The 24,167-nt window shown below is 32.2% G+C and overlaps 1 protein-coding gene across 1 annotated transcript; it reads left to right on the forward strand.

Annotated features, from left to right (window-relative positions):
* The first annotated feature begins 1,786 nt into the window (after positions 1-1,786).
* LOC143067454 (uncharacterized) lies at positions 1,787-23,276 on the forward strand. Its single transcript, XM_076240737.1, has 8 exons — positions 1,787-2,210; positions 10,989-11,076; positions 11,637-11,794; positions 12,683-12,992; positions 13,575-13,673; positions 20,888-20,988; positions 21,940-22,505; positions 22,878-23,276. Exons 1-8 carry the CDS (start codon positions 2,081-2,083, stop codon positions 22,956-22,958), a joined length of 1,533 nt encoding a protein of 510 aa, XP_076096852.1. The 5' UTR covers positions 1,787-2,080; the 3' UTR covers positions 22,959-23,276.
* Positions 23,277-24,167: the final 891 nt, after the last annotated feature.

The following is a 24,167-nucleotide window of genomic DNA, read 5'->3' on the forward strand; positions in this document are numbered from 1 at the left end:
TTTGCCAAAACTAGCTAAAATATTATCAACTACAATAATTAGTGATGAAGATTGGATCTGTTTGATTGTCTCTGCTTCTCAGTTATCCATCCACCGTTTTCTTGCGTTGAATGATATGGTTAATATGCGTTCATTTGGTCCTTTCATTCGAGCTGTGGGCACTGTTTAGTATCATATTAACTGGTTTGAAAACAAAGTGCAATTAATAATTTTAGACAAAATTACGCAGGCGAAAGTATTATAAAAGTCGAAACCTTAAACTAAATGACCTCGCGAATTATTGTAAACGATCATGGGATAAAACTATACCATAGTTGATTTTGAACTTTAGAACATTATTTTGTATATTGTTTGGTCTTTCTATAGATTTTTGATTTGACAGCTAAATACACCAAGGTAATCTTGCCTCATTAAGAATCATACCTGTTTAATACCTGCCAAACACCCCCTATCTGTAAGTTGAAAGTAATAGTTAATTCCTGACAAACATATCCTATCTATACTGGAAGAATTATTAATGCATCGTTTGTTGACAAGTGGTTTTAATTATTTTGTGAAAAAATACCCCAAATAAATCACATTTTAGATTTTTGTTATCTAAATTCTAATTGATACCTGATTTTTTGGTACAGCTGTAATGACATATTTTTGAAAGTTTAGAAGATTTTTAAAAACATGTATTGCACGAAATCATTAAGTCACAGTGGTAATGTTTTTAAAAAAGTACAATACATGTGCCTTTACAACTGAAAAAGTACAATACATGTGCCTTTACAACTGAAAAAGTACAATACATGTGCCTTTACAACTGAAAAAGTACAATACATGTGCCTTTACAACTGAAAAAGTACAATACATGTGCCTTTACAACTGAAAAATAGGCAAAACAGAAAGGATTTAAAACCCATTTTCCTCTCAATACTGTATTGAAATAAATTACGATTTAGTATTTCCTCCTCTCCGAGTTTTTTTAAGTAATCATCAGTAATGATTATATGACAAACTGTTGTCTTGCATTCAAAAATATGTGACTTTAATCAAGTTTGGTCGTCATGCATATAAACAATTTGATTAAAATAAATAATATTCTGTAACGAAGTGACTTTGGTTTCTACAATATTCACATCATTGGCTTTGATATTGAAACATTCTCGTATCAAGCCTCATTGAATATTGTATTCACGCATCTGTTTGGATCGGTGAATGTTTTTAAAGGACCATCAATAGATATAAATAAAGATGAAATTGTATAGGGACAATTTAATCCGGTGATAAAGTCAGTGCGTTTTTATAAACATTTTAAAAGTAAAATCACGTCAAAAAAGGATGATCTCCATAAGCTGGAAAATATATTTCAACTTTTGTAAATATTAATTTGAAATCAAATTTGTTAGTATATGTTCTTTTCAATAGATTTGAAATATTTCAACCGAAAATGACATTAAAAATTCAGGTTTTGAATGTCAATAATCATGACTACTTTGTATGTAATATGCATTGATAAGACGCATAAAACCTTAAAAATTGTTTACATCAGTTGCAGCCCAATTGTTTTGTTGCCGAAGCAGTGAAATGGTATTAGTGGGAATTTAAGTCGGATTGTAATAATTGAATCAATGTAATAAGCAACGACTCGAGAGCCGTATCATTTACTACCTTTTCTACAAAGGGTTGGAGTTAAATGCAGCATTGTTGTTATCTAGGATACAAGCTTCCTTTATGACAAAATTTATGGCCGAGTTTATTATTTTCCATTATATAGAGATGTAAATGTTCTGCAGGACAATTAATTCACTTATGTTTGTGTTATCGAGAGGGATCACAATTGTTGATGACCCTTGTTGTTTAATAAGGAAAGAAAAACAGTCACATGGCAACGGGGTCTAATCCGCTTCTATAATTTGGAGACAGAATCGAGAGGAATTGATTATTTCTTATACTTTATAAGAGCATGAGAAATAGATTTAGATTTTACTTTTGTTATTCGTGGAATGTAACAGGTATTAAATATAAAGCCTGGTGAATAAATGATAGATTTTCTTATTCAAGACTTTAAAGTATAAAACACATAAACAATAGAATGCCATCGTTTTATGAAAAAGTTGTTTCTGTTATCGAGAAACCAGAAAGTTTGAGAACAGATTTTGAGTGTCAAGAACTTATTGCATGGTTTAGGAATAAATCCAGTTTGTTTAAAACTTTAAAATCAGGTAAGAACATGAAGTTATTATTTATAAACAAAATAATGGTAATTTTAGCAATGTCAGTACATTTGTAATTTCCGAATCCATGATATTTATTCAATTGATTATATTACTAAATAGATAGTACATTTCATAATTACAAAACTTTTTCAAAAGTTTATTAATTATAAATGAAGTATACCAATTGTTACATTAAAAGCCGATCAATTTAAACTTGAATACATACAGTGCAGTGCGATGCACTACTGTACCATCAATATTCAGGTGTATTTGATTTCCATTAAGAAGCGAACTTTAAATGACAGTATGAAATTTCGTGGTCAAATCAACCTTTTAAATGATGGGTAATGAAATGAAAAGAGAGCATTCTCAGTCAAAAACTACCCCCCCTTCCGAAACACACACACACACACCCACATCACCAAAACCCAATCCCCCACTAACACACACACACACGTTGAATAAAGCGCCAAGACAATAAAGCGCCAAGACAAACCCTTGTTGACAGAAGACGTATTCGTGTTGGATTTAAGCTTTTTCATATGAATTCCCAATATGTTTTAAATCATCATTTGTTTCAAAAACGTTATTTGACCGAAACAATTCTGGTCATTCAAGATATCTGAGGACATTAGTCAAGAAGACTTTATAGAGCCGAAATTGCTCAACGCCTAAACCTAATTATAGTTATATGAGATAAGTCACAGTATCAAGTATCCAACGATATAAGGAGAGATGGGATGTTGATCATTTGTTACTGAGTGGAGGTCCAGAGGGGGCTTCCTGGGGTTGGAACCCCCTTATTTTGACGATCTATGCATTTGGATACCCATTGGTGGCCTTCGGCTGTTATCTGCTCTTTTGGTGGTGTTGTTGTCTCTGACATATTCGCCATTTCCGTTCTCAATATTATTTGAATGGGGACATATAGTTGGACCCCATCCCTTAAACTCGGTTTGGAACCCCTTTTGGAAATGGCTAGATCCGGACCTGTTTGGGTTTATTTTGACAGAAACCCAATGACAAAACTACAAATAACCAACAAATATCTAGACACTAATTCTGCTGATCTCATTTATGTAAGTCAACACATGAATGAGGCCACTAAATGTAATTTTTGTGATTGTGTTTAATCTTTGACTATAAACCTAGTAATTTAACAAGCAAATCAGGGGACAATATTGCGTCAATCGTGTAACCTATGTATGACATATATCTTATAAAAATAAAAATTAAAGATATCTTAAATACTTAATAAGATATCTTGTTAAATAAATAAGATATCTTCAAATTTGAATAAATATAAAAACGGCGTGCCATACCTATGTGCTTACTCCCTGTAATTTTGTAATACATTAAAGCGTAGTGAAATAGTATCAGTAACAATTATCAAATCCGGTAAATTAAATGTATTCTTTTTTTAATATATTTAAATTCCAAAAAGATATTCAGTCATTAAAATTCCTTAAAATTGCCTTTCTGAAGAACAATAATCAGTCACGGAAATAATTTATTTCATTGACGCGACTATTGTAAAAGGGCTCTTAAAGTCATATATATGTTGCTTTCCTTTTTAAATTACATCAAAGTAAGAAAAGTGCTCGCAAAGAAAAAATATGATGAATAACGTTGACCTACGCCAGAACTACTCTGACAATTATTTTTGTGGAACGAACTATAAAATTATGATTGATTCATGTTGTAGGAATTTATCAATGGAATTGTGTTTAAACTTTAATCAAATTCACGAGATATTCTAGGGAAGACTATACATATAATATATACAAAAGTAAAACAAGAGCAAACGACACTCATTAAGTTGACAAATGACTGAAATATAAAATTAAGGAGCAAATATTATAATTTCCGGAAATTGATGATGATGGGAGTTTATAACGACCTTGACTGTCTTACCATCCTCGAACGGTCGGCTTCGGCTTGCGCCTTTTTGGGGCTTTTAAAGCGGAGGAATTTGTTTTTGTTTTTATCATATAATAGTTGGAAAACTTTAAACTCCAAATTAAATTCAGTGGTAAAAAATTAAAGCTAACATATCAACTGATGGTACAAATATTGCTGACTATCAGTTTGGTTGTATGCTCATTGTTGAAATCCGTACGATGACCGATAGTGGTTTAATTCCACGTCATTTGGATTCTGGTATATAATACAGTCAGGATCCTACTTCGTCAAAATTATCTCCCCATTACGCCAGTTCATTTTCACAATCGTAAAAATGGAAGCCATTGTAGCGATGACGCGCTACCAATTTTGCTCTTGGAAACCGATAAATTTATCCACATTGCACCAATACGATCCTTATATGTCAGTTATATTTTAAAAGACAAATGTATCAACTAGCTAATGAGCATCAGTTAATGATTTTGTCTGCATTGATTCAACTTAAAACTATTGTCTGATCGGTTGTTAGGTGGAATTTTCGAAAAATCATAAACATTTTAAAAAAATCTAATTAAATATTTCGTGGAAGGGCAGACTAGATTTTTTTAGTGGTTGAAGACTATAAACCCTAGTTATCACACACAAAAAATTAGAATTTTTCGAAGATATGCATTTTCATCATCCAACTTGTAAGGCTGTCGTCAAGTACTTTCAGTATAAAAATAGCTATCCGAACACACCTTCCCTGTTTGTGTGACTCATTAGATAGGTATTTCACTTGACCCATATATTTCATCTTTTAGTACTGTTATTTTTTTGTGTTATAAAGTCAACCTGTAGCTTTAATTTATAAAAATGATAGAATCTGAAGCGAGACGATGTATGAAATATTCTTACTTTGAACGATATCAAGACAAAATACTCAACTCAAACACGCCCTAACATAAAAAGGTGCACTCGATTTTCTCTTTTCGATACAATTGTTACCTATTTTTTGGAATTTTTTCTTCAGTCACATAATGGAAGGGCAGACACGAAAATTACTGAACTAATAGATTGATATCTTTTCCGTCCGTGGTAATTTTTTCAAAAAAATCGGAGGTTATGCATTTTTGTCATCCAACTTGAAAGATACCCATGTCGTCGACTTGATATCTAATTGTTCTGCGTAACTATGTACTAGATAAATTGAAAACTTATGCAAATGGTGTTTTTGAAAATAAAACACCTCGTAATTGAGAAGAAAATTGCAGTTTTGTTTGTTTCTATTAACTTTTTAAAAATTTGTCACTATAGTAAACAATACAGTAAACATTTATCGCCTTCTCTAATAGAGAGCTTCGATTCTTTTGTTCTATTTCAACCTGGTTTCCGACTGATAGTTGTCTCATTGGCAATTATATCTATTCTTCTTATTGTTATATTCTTGAAAGTATGAAGTGTTTCGATACAAGTTTCCCCAATTTGAAACACAACTTTCCAAGCCGCGTTCCGGCAAATGCCAAGAAAATAATACTTAGCAACTTTGGTGCTTCCAAAGCGCTTTTCTTGATATACCTTTATCTGGAACTCTCACACAAAAGGAATATATTTGAAAGCCAAAGGGATGTATAAATTGTCGTTCAACGTAAAATATAATGTTGTACGTCAGAATTACGTTTCGTCTACAAAAGACTCATGAGTGACGCGGGAATAAATAATGGAGAGGAAATCTTTTAATGTCTGAATAATTTCTAAATTTGACAACGGAAAATTTAAGAACGGTTAATTTAAATGTCTGATAATATAGTTTAATGTCAGAAATTAACCTTTTCGGAAACCATCGGCTGGTTCCCGATAGTGTTCTTGAAAGCCTTGTCTAGTTAAATACCGGAAAAGTTGCCAAAAACAAACGCTCTGAATGTTTTAAAGTTATTTAGAGTTTCATGAATAGAAAAAAAAAATGATTCCCAATCACATCTTCTTATTTGTATGCTACAATAGTTGAAATAAGAACAAATTAGAAAATCAGATATTCCAAAATTAGACAGTTTCTGATAGACAAGAGAGAGAAACATTCTCGATATACTTAGTAGCAAAATTTCTAGTCTTTTCGATGTATTGTTTTAAGGACTGGTCTGCCATATCGTGTAAGGTGAAGGAAATTAATTGTATAAAGGAATTCGATGAAAAACTTATCATAACCATTTTGTCCGGAAAAAATAAACAAACAACATTTGCAAAGATATATATGTTCTATTTCCCCGACAAAGTGCATTCTGCGGTAAGGGTAAATACCCATCGACTACAAATGCACAACTCATTACATGGAATGTTTAAATTTGTTAAAGATACGCCGGTATAGAACAAAGCAGGTATATTCATATCACATGAAACATGAATCTATTATTCTTATAAATAAAAAAAAATGCATTATTATTATTATTATTGACTTTATTTCCTCTTATACAGAGATTATGTCATAACATATATATATACACATTAGAACAAAACACATATTTAGACAGTTCAAAGTATCAAAGGAACATCAAATTAAGCAATCTTTATTGTCGCTAATGATCAGCAATTTATCGATAAAAGAGTTTGCATGTGCTATAGACATGCTGGACACAAATTTTTGAGAATACAATACTCTCGTCGTCATCTAGGTCGTATTTAGTGTCAACGGATAGAAGAGTGGCTGTGAATTCTAGAGATGATAGGCTGCCAATATAAACACTAAACTGGATTGTGTTTATGTTTATAATGTCTCTCCAAATTTCATTCCTGTAATCAAGAACACAATCACATGATCATAATAATATGTTCTAAAACGTTTGAAAACAGTTTCCCGCATTTTTCTCATAGGAGTTATTCAGCTTAAATACGAACAATAGCGCACAAGTCGATAATGTACTTTGAAGCTACACTTAGATCTGGATATCTCTTCGAAATTATCCATGATTTATGTAAGTTAATGACTGGATGGATAAGTTTGAAAAAGTTAAAGTCGCTGTCGTTTGAAATCCTTTCTAGCCACTTCAATTGTTCAGTCTTGTGAATGTTTTGCGACACTACATTGTTCCAGACAAAGTTTTGTTGAAGAGGTTCTAAATGAGGTACAAGCATTTTCTCGAAAATCTTTGATATGCAGCTTGTTAGCGATATACCTCGGAATGAATTTGGGTCTGTTTTGTCTTTATTCCCACATATGATCAGTGGAATTATAACAGTTGATTTCCAATCAACAGGTAAATAACAGTTTTGAATTATTAAATTGAATAAGGCGCACAAATGTTTTTGTAGTTGTTTTCCAGCATACTTTACGTGTCCGTATGAAACCTTATCAAAACCAGTAGATTTATTATTCTTTAACTTTTTACAAACATCATAGACTTCGTCATATTCAAACTCCGTAATATTGTCACTGACTGCACTAAAGACGTTTCGAATATCAGCAATTGTTTGTTTCATACTTTGTTCTCTTTCAGGATTGAACAAAGTTCTGTCGGTTTTAAATGTAGATTCAAAGTGGTCGGCCCAAGCCTGACATATATCATTATCTTCCGCATATGTACGTCCATTCATGCGAAGTTCACTGCAAATAACCTTTTGTTTTCTTCGACTTTTGAGAACTGACCATACGTATTTCTGGTCTGAGTCTATAGATTCTTCGAGTTTTTGTGCACAGTTTTTCATATAAGCATAATACTAGTGAGTTCTAATTCCTTCCGGAAATCTCTGTATGCTCTGAGGAAAGAGTTGTTTCTATTGTGTATGTTGCCGTTTGTAACCCAATCTGCACGACGCTTTCTCATATATGCATGATTACGTTTTACAGTGTTCGTCCAATACGGTTTAAGATGTTTGGCGAATCTTTTATGTGGTAATGTATCATGATCGGCAGTCATTATTGCATCGACAATAGTCTTGTAGTATGACTCAATAGTTTCTGAGGTTGCAGGTGAGGATGGCGAACAGACACTCCAAAGATTTTGAGATACGGCAAAAGAATAGTCCGTGATTAAATTAAGTTCAATCGCCTTCGTCCAAGCAACCTTTTCACTTAACTGTGTTAAAAGTGGATTCTGATTCATCCTGTCTGATCTACGGTAACCGTTAATTTCCATCGTGCATATTATAGGTTTATGGTCCTACACGTTTCAAATATATCTTCATCAGGAATAAAAACTTCGGATATATAACAAATGTTCTCTCTTTGAGTTATTATGTGATCTATAGCAGTTTTTGGACCACCATCGTAAGACTGAAAGGTATGTATAGGCCCAATGGCAAAAATTAGTGTGTGAAGTGAGACAGTACTAGTCGCCTCTAAGTGTGTATTCAGTAAGTTACTCCTTCTATCATTCACAAAGTTATATCGCGGTCCTTCTATCTTGCAATTGAAATCGCCCAATAAGAAGACAGTTTGACGTGAAACTGTACTTATGTATCCCGTCATACTTTGAACCACACCATTGTTTTATTTATTATTATTACTTTTACTGTTCAATCTGGTTTTTGTTATATCTACTTTACGTGAGTCTGCATTTATGTATGCCGTCATACGACAAAATTATTTTGATGTCTACCTGTGCGAATTTCAAACGCGCAATTTTACACCAGTAATGAAAACCTTCTTTCATTAATGAGTAGACTTTACATAGATAAATTCAGCCGTATAGGAAAAGCAAAATGAGAATGTTGATTTTGATGTATGCCTTTTTGTGCTACTTTGTTACATTTGTTGTTTATGTAGTGATATTAAGATGATAACACAATATTGACTGTTGTACCCCTATTTTTGACATTTTTACTCTTTGAGTATGTTTGTTTTGTTCATGCATCGTTGACAATGTAATGGAATTTGATGCGACTGTCATACAAGTGAGAGGTTTAGCTAGCTATAAAACCAGGTTCAATCCACCATTTTCTACATTAGAAAATGCCTGTACCAAGTCAGGAATATGACAGTTGTTATCCATTCGTTTGATGTGCTTGGACTTTTGATTTTGCCTTTTGATTTTTGATTTTCCTTTTTGAATTTTCCTCGGAGTTCAGTATTTTTGTGTTTTTACTTTTTTCCAAAGTTTGTATAAACACGGTAGATATCCATTAAATATTCAAATTTTGAAAGTTCTTAAAACGTTCCTGATTTTTAGAAGTAATATCAAGTAACTTTGTTTTCCTCTGTCAGCTTGAATATTCTATTATTAAGGTATTTTCTTGGATATGATCCCTTTTTAAGGAGTTGACCTCTCGTTCTAGACGAATAACAGTGTCTTTAAGTCCAAGAGAAGTAATAAAAAAGTCAGAATGCGATTCATCCTCCACAACAGATTGTTTTCTTGAATACACGTTCTGAGATTTCACATTCAAAACTAACTTCAAGTCATCGTTAAATTCACTCCTTGAGGCCAAGTGTAATAAATAGCAATCATTTCCGAGCTTACCCTCAATCGGTTCACTAGATGGTTTTCTCTGACCGAGTCGCTTTTTAAGACTAGCATTCCTGTATGGAAAACATTTATGGCGCTTGGCAATATTTAGTAACTCATATCGAATTGTTTCAATATCAATATTACGTCCCCTGCATTTGTCTACTAAATTCGACACAAAAGTATCTCTAGGCAGCGAGGCAAGGGTATCATTCATATAAATGTGGGGTTTTTTTCTCATTCAAAGAAAATTGACAATATACCAAAGAAAGAGTGATTTTGTAATTGTTTTTCATCTTTATACTTTCTGTCTGATCTTCCATCCCTATAGTTTCTATTTGACTTTCCATAGCCATTAGAGCAAGAAAAAAATATCGTTTCAATAGTCATCTTGTTATAGTTAACAAGTGAATGGTTTTTCATCTTATTGTCATAATAATCTACCCCCACATCCTTTCATAAACTTAAAACGATATAAAATAATATTTAACATGTGGATAAACATGTCTAGAATATTTTGTCATTGAAGATTTTTAAAAGAATATTTGGTAATGAGTTTTTAATGTGTTTTGGATTGATACAGTCAGCCGTCATAATGGGACATTATGAACTCATATTCACCTTTATTGGTGTTTGACAAAATGCCTTTAAGTGTTAAATAATTTATTGGTATGCAAAAAGCATTCTTTTGTTGCTTTTGATTTATTTCTTCGCGTCAAAATAAGGATTTAATTTTATCTTATGACGAGTTAAAACTACGGTTGGAAGACTTGCATCTATAGCTACGCGATTCGCAGAAAAATGTTACTACCCATAGGATTTTAAAAAGCAAATTGATGAAAAAATAAAAAATATTGCCATTCCTTAATTTAGACACATATGTGCTATAAGGAGAAAAGTACGTTGGTAGTCTATACACATACCAATATGCCATGGCGTTGTCTGTTTGTTTCCGACATATAAGCGTTAATGCCCCTCTGCATGGTATCTTTTGCCCCTTTTATAGAATTCAATTGGCCCCCAGTGAGTGGCATACAGATTTCTTGTATGGCCTGATAATATATATTAATCAAATACATATGAGTTATAAAGCACGAGGAAAATTGATTATAAGATACATTAATTCTTAAATATGGACGAATCCTGTTTATTAATAATACACATCACAGGCACCAAATTAAAGAATTTTTCATTGACTCTGACCTTCAAGAGTTTATCAAGTGTCTTTGACCAATGGTTTCTAAGGCCTTAAAACATCGGTAATCGAAAGACTACTTTGATATTCCAATCCCACTTTAAGCCATTTTATTGTATTGTTAAAAACTCTGTGATATATTATGAAAAAAAGCTTTTTCCATGATACTAATCTATCAGAAAAGTAATGAATTATGTTTCATATTAATTTTTCAGTGCAAACCCGTAATAAATCATGTATAAATGTCTGTGAATTTTATTTTTTTTTTAGATATTGTGAAGGATGTAATTCGTCACTGTATCTTCATGCGAACAAATGAGGACAATGTAATCATCAGGCAGGGTGACAGTGGTGACAGGTAAATTATTGTTCGCTTCCTTGTATTTTATGGAATGATATTATAGTGGCAAATTTTTACACCAGGTATAATTTGGTTGCTGTACTCTACTACGAAGACTACAGTACCACAAAATATATCTTTATACTTGTTAAGCAAGTCATCGTTTTATACTTTAATGATTTAAAATTCGATGCAGATAAAAGTCAATGGACTCATAGAAGCCATACGGTGAACAGAAAAAAATAAGAAGTGGTCATTGATTTTTAAATGTCGTACTTTAGAAGAAATCACAGCTTTCTTCTATTTCAAGTTCAAATAACAGGATGTGTCCAACAAAAATAACTAATAATATATAAATAATAATATCTGTATGTTTTCAGGCTATATGATATTTTAATAGACACAGTTTTCTTCTATTTAAAGTTCATATAAGAGGATTTAACCAACAAAAAACCTAATAATATTTGTATGTTTTTCAGGCTTTGTTATTTTAAGAGGCACAGCTTTCTCCTATTTAAAGTTCAAATAACAGGATATAACCAACAAAAAAAAACTAATAATATCTGTATGTTTTTCAGGCTATATGTTATTTTAAAAGGCAGGGTTTCAATCTATGTTGTTCAAGACAAAGAAAATGATCAGGAAATACGTCAGCATGTGGAAAAAGTTCTCGCAAAAGCAAAACTTGATAAGTTACTTGATAGAACACAACTCGGACAACATGTATGGACCTCAAGTTAGTTTTTAATGAAACATTGATGTGGCATGTCCGTCCTATTTCTACCAAAATTATTTACAATTAACGTTTTCCATTTCCGTAGATTGAACGTGTTGAGCTTGGGTCGTTTTAATGTAATGGCAGAAGGTTTTTATTTCAATACAAAGGGTTTACAATATGGATATATTTGAACAAATAATAATTTCAGTACTTTAGTATCTGTCTGAACTAACTTAAAACAAGTAAAACGTGTATTCTCTCTCTATTGAGGAAATGTACTGGTGCTTCTGGATTTTTAGCTGAATTCGGCTTTTCTTTTATTAGAAGTCTTTTATTTGCTGCTACCTCATCACTTGTACATGTAGTATATGTCTTATAATATTATTATGTATGTATGTATATGTTTCTGCATACCATTGTATCAACAAAGGTTTTCTCAGAATACATATGTATATTGGAATATTTACCAACCAAGATATGAATGAAACCGATGGAATGGCACTAGCACAGGCACTCGTCTCAGAATTTTTTTCCGTATATAATACCTTTATATAACACGTGTTTTTTCTGAGACGAGTGCCTGTGGGCATGAGTTACGAATGAAGCAAGACTTGGTGCCTCGATCGGGTTATCGTCTTCTGCTATGCCAGGCTTTGTCAAGACTGTCATAAATATACACATGCTTCTTGGCTAGTTGTTTGGAAAAAATAAACAGGATTGTTAGGTTTGAGCAGCTTTTCAAAATATGCGCCTGTCACCAATAGGTAATTAAGGCCGCTTTTAGAACAGTAGATATTTTTATTTAAAAGCTTAAGTTTAAACGATATCTTCTCATTATTCAGAATCTTCATTTACGCTACAAATGTAAAGATGATTTATGTAAATTTCCGTCTTGATAACTTGTAGATGAGGGTCAGGCATTCGGAGAAGTTGCTCTGATTAAGGAGGATTGTGTGAGAACTGCCAGTGTTGTGACAGATGAAGACACAGATTTAATGGTTGTCGACAGAGCATTGTATAATAGATCTGTGAGGGATGTCCTTGAGAGAGAATTCCATGAAAAGACTGAATTTGTAGAGAATAATCCCTTATTTAAACAATGGCTGCCAAAAATGAAGAAATCAATGACAATTGCTTTACAAAAGGAAACAATGCATTATGGAAGTCCTGTTGTGCGACAGGGTCAGCCAGTCGAGAACATATTTTTTATGCTCAGGTATGATTTGATTAATATTTTAACAAATGAAGTAAAATTATTTTAATGAGTTGAATGTGTTTGTGCAAAAAAAGAATATTTTTGATATAGGCGTGATTTTCTGTTGATAAATAAGATAGCCCAGTCACCCTGACTTTCAAATTTTTTGACTTGGGCGTCCCTGTTCAAATTAAAGCCAGAAAATGTTATTTTCATTTATAATACATTTTAAAATCAATTTATTTTTGGGGGTGGGCAATAGGGGTTCAGGTACTGCTACTCGAAAAAGATTACACTGAAAAGGCACATACATTTTGCCATACAACATGTTGACTACAAGCTCTTTTGTGGTCATTTGAAAGAGTCCTTTATGTGCTAAGAACGTGACAGTTCCCTACATGAGGCAGCGCGTAACATATTTCAACAGGACGTGGCTGCGTATTTATACATCCCACACAAAAAGCGAACGTCCATGTAATTTTTATCGTACCAATCAGAAGTGATACTTTAACTCCGGCCGGATGGGGATGATGGTGACGAAATAGTCTAAAATAATTATAACAAATATATATATCAAACTTCTAGCTTTATGTTTATTTTCAGAGGAGAAGCAGAGGTGATAGCAGACCAAGCTTCACATAAGACACAATATCCTGAAATCTGGGGAGAACTCCAACGAATATTACCAGATCTTCTTCCAAAGTAAGAATATGGAAAATAGTTTTGAGAAGTGTGATATCTATAATAATTGGTATGCAATTCATGATTACAAATAGAACATATAATTGATAAAGCAGCTACTGATTATTGCTGCAAATAGTCTATTCTGAATTTGATGAGACCATGTATGATGGATATGGTTTTATTGCAACTTCTTTTAATATTCCAACTGACCCAATGTGAAAAACGGAATCAAATCTAGAAAGATATCAAAACCGCATGGGATTTAAATATCTAAGGGGGTTTAAAGGTTTTCGAAAAAATAAAATTAACACAAATTTTCAAAATGAAATATCCAAATATTAATTTGCAACATATTGTTGTTGAACACAATTTGGACATCATTTTTCATAACTACAAACTTTTTAAAAAAATTTCATTGAAAGACAACTTTTACCCAAGTTAGTTAAAAAAATGTTTGAAAGATATTTTATAGATCAGCATTTTGAATAGGTCTGGATTTTGTGAAGAATTTCTTATACTAGTACATGTTTTGTAAAAATACTAAACTTACAAAGTTGCATTTTTTTGCTATTTGTTGGCACTTATAATTTGGGCATATGTATTGTTTTATGAAATAAGGCATAAAAGTTTCAAAGTATACAATATAGTTGTTAACCTCTACGTCATGTTTAATTGATGTGTGTCTCATTGGTAATCACATACTACGTCCTCTTGGTTTACATAAATCTGGGATACTGTGCATTACATTGAAAATTGAATGGCATTTGAAAATGATGTGCAATAGGTTCAGACTTAAAACCCGTTTATTCATGTACATTCTAGTTCATGGTTTTTATATGCACATTTAGTTTTTCATTAGGAATATTAAAGCTCTAACGGGAAATTTCCAATTATTCATGGCATAATTAGACCATATGGAAAGTTTCAAGGGGTAATGGCTTTTAACAATTTTACAATGGTATTTGTCCGGCTCTTCCCATAGGAAAAGTCTCATTTAAATCTTATGTTTATACAAATTGGAACTATATTAATTTCCAAAGCTTCCATAGTAAGTCTAGATTAGTCCATGGACGATGTAAAAGCTGTATGTGACCTAACGACGTTATGGTTAAAGACATATAGGATTGCTGGTTTTATATTTTTTTTACAACATTGTTAGTAATCGTATACCCGATGCATGTTTATGACATTTCTCAACACTTTGAATCATCTTGATAAGATCCATAAATTGATAAAACGAGTTTTTTGTATCAAAACAGGATATAAAATTAGAATAATTATAATAATTGTTATTACATCAAAGTATTAGATTTTTTAGAGTGATTTTTAAATTTATGTATTAAGACTTTTACTTAAAGTAATTAAAAAACTATTTTGATGCACTTTTCTCCATTCATGTATGCATGAAATGTATCCCAAATGTTATTATATATATTAATAATTAAAATAATAAAAAAAAACATTTTAAGTAAAGTATTTAAATCAAACTTGTTTACCTTACAAATTGTGACTTGGATGAAGAGTTGTCTAATTGGCACTCATACCACATCTTCTGATATCTACACTCATACAAAACATGAAATACTGTTTATATACAAATCTAATGTTTCCATTAGAAAAGTTATTACATTTAAAAAATAGTTGGGCTTTTGCTGACATATTTTCACAATAAGGTTATTTTCAAAAATTATTTCGCTTTAATAAAATTAATAGTATTACATATTCATGTATGTACTTACTTACTTACATCATTATGTGATATTTCGAAACATTTCCTTTTATTTGTTAGGTATTTTAAAAATTAAAGTAGAAATGTTTAGATATGATGTAAGAAAGTGGTAAACAACAATCTCATCGAAGTAAAAACAGGAATTATCATTTCCTCTCCTTAATGTAATTTGTTAGATACGTTAACATTGGAAGTTGCGTTTAAATTAATACAATTAACTTTAAGTTTGCTATTCTCAACAATCAGGAAAATAGTCACATTATCTATTTTGTTCCTTAGTAGTTGAGTAAAAGGTCTGTTTTCCTTACATGCAATATGTTCGCACACTCTCCTAATATAACGGATGTCAGAAATATTAAAGCTTGATACAGAAATAGTTCGGATACAGCTTGATTATATAATTGTTACTTTGATGCAACATTCGAAATGTCAAAGTGTTAAGTGGGGACACTTATCTTGTTTTCAAGCAGTTGAATTTGAATTAGATTTTCAATTTGGTAATTTAGATAACTAGCTACAGCATGCTACATTGTATTGTATCGATGACTTTCAATACTACTCTCAGATTTATTTAATCTCGTTAGTAATTTTTACCCATCAAAAACCAACTGTTTTGCTGTCACCGAACCAAACATTATGTATACATGTTTTTGAGAATGACTTGCATATTATCCTTTTACCTGAAGGTACTTGCACTTTAAAAGAAAGCCTCTATTCATTCAAAACGACTTTTTTTATTATGTGTTAAAATAATCTTTACAAAAAATGAAATGAACATAATAACTTTTAATCAAAATAATTAACCATGCACAAATTGGGTAGCATGATTAATTCTAGCAGCATCACATCGAGAACATTAAAAACCGTTGCAATGAAACCATTCCTAAATGACATCTCTTTGTTTGAACGAAATGTTATTGCTTCAACGTCCCGTGGAAGTGATGGGTCACGTTACATAGGGTGGGCATTAATATAGGCAAAATTATTTCGGTCCTTAAAAAAATACTCGTCTTTCCCAGTTTAACTCCAAATTTTCTGACCTTTATCTCAGCTACCAGGGCCAATTATTTGTTACACAGTTTGATTTGTTTTTTTCTTAAATATATGAATCTGAATGCTTTTTGCAGACGTTGAATTACGACAATGGCTAAATAGTTTTAACCATATAAATAATAGATTTTTTTAAGTTCCTTAACTAAAAGAAGTGTCTCCAAACACATCATTTATTTAATGCGCAAACTAATGCCCGTTGTACTTATTTATATGCAGTCTTGCATGCATGCATGTTTAGCACAGGTAAACGATTAGGGGAATAAAAAAATATACGGGAACTTAGTTGCATTTAGTAATATCCGTTACATAAACTTGTTTTCTAAAACTACAGTAGCAACTTCCCAGGGCAGATCGAGTTGACCAGAGATGACGGGTTTAGCCCTTCTGTTTACACTGTTTTAGATGTATGCCATGAAATGTTTTATATTTTGTCATTCCAATAGTTTGATCGCGAGCAAACCTTATAAAGATCATAAAAAGTAAAATGACAAAAATACCGAACTCCAAGGAAAATTCTAAACGCTCAAACACAACAAACGAATGGATACCAACTGTCTTATTCCTGTCTTAATTGGTACAGGCATTTTCTTATGTAGAAAATTGTGGATTCAATCTGATTTTAAAGCTTGCTAAACCTCTCATTTGTATGACAGTCTAAAAAAAGATTTCAATGTGTCACAGTAAACAAAACAAACAGACATAATAGGTAATAATGATAAAAATATGGGTATTTTCATGAGGGGGTTTTAAGAAACACGTGCTGTGAGCCAATGCGAAGTTTATTGAAATAGTGTTTCTGTTTTAGCAGGACGGTTGATGGAAAGGTTAACTAGGTTGCAAAATTCAACTTAAGTGAAGTGAACAATTTTGCTGAAACATTACTAAAACAAACATAGATTCGACAATATGAGACAACATTTCTTCCTTGTTCGATTTCATTTATTTTAGGTGTAGTATTTTTATGAGTCTGGTACCTTTGATAACTATTTTCACCACTGGGTCGATAAATAAAGGCAACAGTAGTATACCGCTGTTCGAAATTCATAAATCGATTGAGAAAAAAAACCAAATCCGCTTTTCAAACTAAAACTGAGGGAAACGCATTAAATATAAGAGGAGAACCAAGACAGAAACACAACATTTAAATGTAACTCACACAGAAACGAACTATAATATAACAATGGCCATTTTCCTGAATTGGTACAGGACATTTTTAGAAAAACAATGGTAGGTTGAACCTGGTTTCGTGGCATGCCAAACCTCCCGCTTTTATGGCGATGCTACTCCTGGTGGACTTTTCGTCCTCGAAGGTATCAACAGCCCATTAGTCACCATTTCGGTGTTGACATGCATATCAATTATATGGTCATTTTTGTAAATTTCCTGTTTACAAAAGTATGAATTTTTAGAAATACTAAGGATGTTTTTTTTTTTTTTTATCCCAGGCACAGATTACCGTAGCCGTACTTGGTATTACTTTTAGGAATTTGGGTCCTCAATACTCTACAACATTGTACTTAATTGGCTTTATAACAAGTGTAATCTGGGCGTCACTGATGAGTCTGGTATACCTTTCATAACTATGTATATGTAACTATACTAACAGAGTGTCTTGGTTTATCAAGATACTGTTAAATTGAAACTGCAAGGCTTCACGTTCATTTCACCAAAAAAGTACCCCCATCTATATACAAGAATAGTTTTTGCGTTGCAATAGATTACTGGAACTGTGTTCTTAAAAGTTTTCTGATGCATCATGAAATCATGAAAATATACACATTGAAAAAAGTATTGCAACACTTCCATTGATAACAATGACATGATTGCAGAATGTGTATAATATGGGTTCTACCGAATACTTTTGATCCGTTTATATAATTGTTACTTCGATGCAACATTTGAAATGTCAAAGTGTTAAGTGGGAACACTTATCCTGTTTTCAAGCAGTTGAATTTGAATTTGATTTGCAATTTGGTAATTTAGATAACTAGCTACAACATGCTACAATGTATTGTATCGATGACTTTCAATACTCCTCTCAGATTTATTTAACCTCGTTAGTAATTTTAGAAACATATCAAACTGTCACTGAACCAGACACTAGGTATACATGTGGAGAATGTATACATTCTCCCAAGTCGGGAGCCTCTGGCCTTTGTTAGTCTTGTATTATTTTTGATTTTAGTTTCTTTTGTACAATTTGGAGTTTGGTATGGCGTTCATTATCACTGAACTAGTATATATATTTGTTTAGGGGCCAGCTGAAGAACGCCTCCGGGTGCGGGAATTTCTCGCTGCATTGAAGACCGGTTGGTGACCTTCTGCTGTTGTCTTCTCTATGGTCGGGTTGTTGTCTCTTTGACACATTCCCCATTTCCATTCTCAATTTTATTTATAGAATGGCTTGCATATACCTTTACATACTTGAAAGTTTTTGCACTCAAAATAATTGACCATGTACAAATGGATTGCATGATTAATTCTAGCAACATCATATCGTAAAAACATTAAAAACAATTGTAATGAAATCAATCCTAAATGACATCTCTTTGTTTGAACGGAATGTTAATTGCTTCAACGTCCCGTAGGAGTGATAGGGCACGTTACATAGGGTGGGCATAAATATTGGCAACATTATTTCGGTCCTTTCATTTATACTCGTCTTTCCAGTGCCACTCCAAATTTTCTTATCTTCATCTCACTTATCAGGGCCATTTCTTTGTTGCAGTTTTATTTGTTTTCTTCTTAAATATATGAATCTGAATGCTTTTTTCGGACGTTGAATTCAGACACTGGCTAAATAGTTTTAACCATATAAATAATATATTTTTAAATTTCCTTAACATAAATTAGTTAATGCGCAAACTAATATCCGTTGTGCTTATTTATATGCAGTCTTACATGCATGCATGTTCAGTACAGGTAAACGATAAGGGGAATAAAAAAATATACGGCAACTAAGATTTATTTTGTAATATCCGTTACATGAACTTGTTTTCTTAAACTACAGTAACTGTAGCAACTTCCCGGGACAGAGTTGACCATAGACGAGTTTAGCCCTTCTGTTTATACTGTTTTAGTTGTATGCCATGAAATGTTTTATATTTTGTCATTCCAATACTAGTACTTTGATCTCGAGCAAACCTTATAAAGATCATAAAAAGTAAAATAACAAAAATACCGAACTCCGAGGAAAATTCCAAACGCTCAATCACATCAAACGAATAAATAACAACTGTCATATTCCTGTCTTAACTGGTACGGACATTTTCTTATGTAGAAAATTGTGGATTAAATCTGGTTTTAAAGCTTGCTAAACCTCTCGTTTGTATGACGGCCATTATATTGAAAACTACGTGTCACAGTAATAGGTAAAAATGATAAAAATATGGGTATATGCATGAGGGAGTTTAAGAAACACGTGCTGTGCGCCCATACGAAGTTTATTGAAAAAGTGTTCCTGTTTTAAGCAGGATGGTTCATGGAAAGGTTTACTTCGGTTGCAAAATTCAACTCAAGTAAAGTGAACTCGTTGCAATTTTATTTGGACTCTGAACAACTGCATTTCCTTCTTACTTATAAACCGTTATTCAAAGTTTATAGTCGTACAGCTTTTGAATGTATTACCACACCAAGTGTAAAAACATAAAAAAAAAACTAATTTTGCGTTACTGAAAAAAAATGATCCGAAAATATGGGACAAAATTTCTTCGTTGTTCGATTTCATTTATTCTAGGTGTAGTTTATTTATAAGTCTGGTATCTTTGATAACTATTTACACAACTGAGTCGATACCACTCCTGTTGGACGTTTCACCCCGAGGGTATCACCAACCCAGTAGTCAGCACTCCGGTGTTGACATGAATATCAATTATATGGTCATTTTATAAATTTCCTGTTTACAAAAGTATGATTTTTCGAAATACTAAGGATGTTCTTATCCCTGGCACAGATATCCGTAGCCGTATTTGGCATAACTTTTTGGAATTTGGGTCCTCAATGTTCTTCCACATTGTACTTGTTTGGCTTCATAACAATTTTGATCTGGGCGTCACTGATGTGTCTTATGTAGACGAAACGCTCGTCTGGAGTATTTTTAAAATTATAAGCCTGGTACCTTTGATAACTTTATATGTAACTACACTGACAGGGTGTCTTGGTTTATTAAGATGCTATTAAATTGAAACTACAAGGTTTCGCGTTCATTTCACAAAAAAGTACCCTCAGCTATATACACGCGTTACAAAAGATTAATTTTTCTAATTTGTAATGCGTCATGTAATCATTAAAAAACATAAACAACATTGATCATAAGTAATCGATATTTGTTAATCCTTCAGTTGTTTGATACCATAATATTATATTGATATTCTATGTAGAAAAATGTTTCCTGTTAAGGATTGTTTATTATAATTACTGTGTTATTAATTCTTTACTTATCTTATTTCAGAGATAATGGTATTAACTACACACCTTATGAAACCCTACAACGACGACGCACATCCCATCGGCCTTATCAGATGTGTCTTTTAGGAGCAAATGAAGTGGTCGGTAAGTGTCATTGGAAGTCTGTTCATGCTGTACTTTTAATACAAATATAAGAATTTTCTTTGTTTTTTATTTATATTTTGAAATAATGTGTTAAGACTAATAGAGACCGGAGTTGCTTTAACGTATAGCAGTAATTCTGAACTACTCAAATAAATTGGGCCATAATCATGATATTACTACAATATTACTGTGACTTGACTGTAGGTGTTGCTCTCCACCTATTGCAACTTATTCAAAAATTCTGACCAAATTGCAGTTTGATTTATCCGAAATTTGAGCAATACTAACAGTAAAGTAAAATAACAAAAATACTCCGAGGAATATTCAAAACGGAAAGTCCCTAATCAAATGGCAAAATCAAACGCTCAAACTCGTCAAGCAAATGGACCACAACTGTCACAGTAATACAGATAACAATTATCAGATAGTTGCTTGAAAAAAAAAATGAAAAATGTCGGTCATCACAGCTTAATGATTATAAGCAAACTCCATTTTTTTCAAATGTATTCCTTATATTGCTGTTCAACTTTATAAGGTATTTGTATATATGAGAATTTGCAAAGAAAAATTGAACCTACCTTAAAAACAATATTTCAATTTAGCAGAAACTGTTAGTTGAAAAAATTGACGTTGAAACACATTTAGTTCATTCAGAGCTACCTATAAGTTGGTAAAATTCTTTTAAAGAAATGTTACTTAATGAGAACATGCATTTTTCTGTCAATTACATACTTCAATGAAAAACTAAAAATTGATTGAAAGTATGCTCACAATTATTCCTATCATTCACCAGTACACTTGTAATTCTGTAATCATTGTCATTTATAAAATCTATCTGAAAACATTAGAACATAATCTTGGGAAAACCTTACTGTATGTAGAAATATTTGATATTCAAGAGTTTTGCAATTTACAGTAAAAAAAAATATTCGTATTGGTTATATTTATCAGGTGCTGTTGAAGTTATTGTTGGACTCAAGACTCACCTAGAAACAACAACTGTCACAAGGGAATCTGATGTATTGGTTCTGAGCACCAACAATTACAACAGACTCTTCAACCGGAAATCGTCTGCTAGATCAGTTGACATGCTGAAGGAGATGCTTTGTCAGCGATACTTTATGTATATACATCGTTCAAACCTATCTGTGATAGACGCTACTTTCCTGAAATATTTAACAATAAAGATGTTGGACACTGAATCTATAAAATTGCTGAAGACTAGACATAACAGAAAGAACGAATTTACGGAACATGATTTTTACGAAGCATACAGAATTTTCAAAAAAATGGAAAAAGAAAATGACAGCATTATCAGTTTAATGAAAATACTTGATATTAATTTTCTTTTCTTTGATACAACATTGCCCGAATTAGAGACAAGTAAAAAAGTGCTGACTGATTTAGAATACAGAATGACACAATGGAGAGAAAGGAGTAAAGGAGAGGAAAAACCGGGCACTTCAACTTCTAAACATATCAAAAACGGAAAACCAAGAAGAAAATCAAGTTCTGATGTAAGAATTATGTTCTAGTTTATTTTGCATTTACCATTTTTACCTATAAAGTTTTTTATTTTATTTTTATCCTGTTTTCTCGTGACAAGCAAATGAGATTTAAAAGTAAAACATAGTTTCCTCCGTTATAGAATCAGACAAAGACCGCTTGAATTTCAGAGACTTCTGAGATTAAAAATATTCTTCATCTATTCTCTAATCGTTATTTTTCCGGCGGTTTTATATACTTGTAAAGAGTTGTTAATCAAACTACATCGATTGAGACTTGTCTTTTCAGTTGATAAAAGTTAATTGTGATTATTTTGTCGGGTTCTATGTCATTTCAATAACGAATGTTTCCAAATTACACACTATCTTGTTTGTTATTTGTAGGTTTCACACAGAAAAAGAGGCACTTCTTCTGCAAGCAGTCAAAAATCAGGGACCTCAAGACACAAAACGACACATTCATGAGAAGAGAGGAAAACCCTGATGTAGTCAGATATCATTTCCATGTAGACGCAAATGAACTGTTTCGTGTACCTGTATTGTGTTCTTTCGGATTGGCCAAAAAATTGTAACTGCTATTACATGGTACAAGTTTTGTCATTGATGACAAAAGGTGGATGCCGATAGCTGGCATTTACGTTGCCATATTATTTATTAATTTATATTGCCGAAATGAAGATTAAACGCAGACTGTTGTTAACAGATTTGTTGTACCCAGTAGTTAAATAAAGTCTTACTAAATACATGTTACATGCTTAAATCTTAGTTTTTTATATAATAAAAAGGCAGAAAAACATTGTGGGAGATTGTACTGTGACCTGTCATTTTTGAGTCAGATAATTGTCTTTTTAAATAATAAAATTCTTTAATTTGTGCAAAAAGTAAAATCACAAAAATACTGAACTCGAAGGAAAATTCAAAACGGAAATTCCCTAATCAAATGGCAAAATCGAGAGATAAAAAACATCAAACGAATGGACAACTGTCATATTCCTGACTTGGTACAGGCATTTTCTTATGTAGAAAATGGTGGATTGAACTTGGTTTTATAGCTAGCTAAACTTCTCACTTAAATGACAGTCGCATCAAATTCCATTATATTGCAAATTGTTGTTTTGCAAATCCTATCCCGTCGCAATTCTCGCAATAATGAAAAAATGTAAATATTATTTCAAATTTGGTGCGATCGAACCGCTTTTCTAGATTTAGCTTTATCATGAATGTCCAAAACAAATACATATATATAGATACTTAAGGATTATTAGGACTAAAAGGGACCCCACGAACAGTTTAGCTATTAATATATCCAAGGTCAACTATGCCTGATGGAGTTGGGACCTTCGTATCGTTATAATTTCCAAATTCATCAATGGAGAATTTCAGAAAGACAATGTATAGATATCGTTAATTCCATAAGCACTAAATAATGAGCTTGATAATACCCTTGGGAATAGGAGTCCATCCTCAACAGTATATGACCCCACAGTGCTAGAAAAATCAAATATCACTTTACAAAGTTGATGCGTTCGATATGTTTTTCTTGATTACCCTTTATTAGGAACGCCCAAACCCAAAGCAGGTCAATATCCGAGTGCTTGATAAGCTATATGACCAGAATAGGGACTTAAATTTCATCTAAAATCAACAAAATAATACTAAACGCACGCGATTAAA

Source organism: Mytilus galloprovincialis, chromosome 3, assembly GCF_965363235.1.
Source record: "Mytilus galloprovincialis chromosome 3, xbMytGall1.hap1.1, whole genome shotgun sequence".
In the NCBI taxonomy this organism is placed as follows: Eukaryota; Metazoa; Mollusca; class Bivalvia; order Mytilida; family Mytilidae; genus Mytilus; species Mytilus galloprovincialis.

Bases quoted from the DNA above. Each gene is read 5' to 3' on its own strand.
- LOC143067454 (XM_076240737.1), top strand. From the start codon at position 2,081: ATGCCATCGTTTTATGAAAAAGTTGTTTCTGTTATCGAGAAACCAGAA. The intron at 11,077-11,636 runs GTAAATTATTGT...TATGTTTTTCAG, and splicing joins CAGGGTGACAGTGGTGACAG to GCTATATGTTATTTTAAAAG. The intron at 13,674-20,887 runs GTAAGAATATGG...ATCTTATTTCAG, and splicing joins TTACCAGATCTTCTTCCAAA to AGATAATGGTATTAACTACA.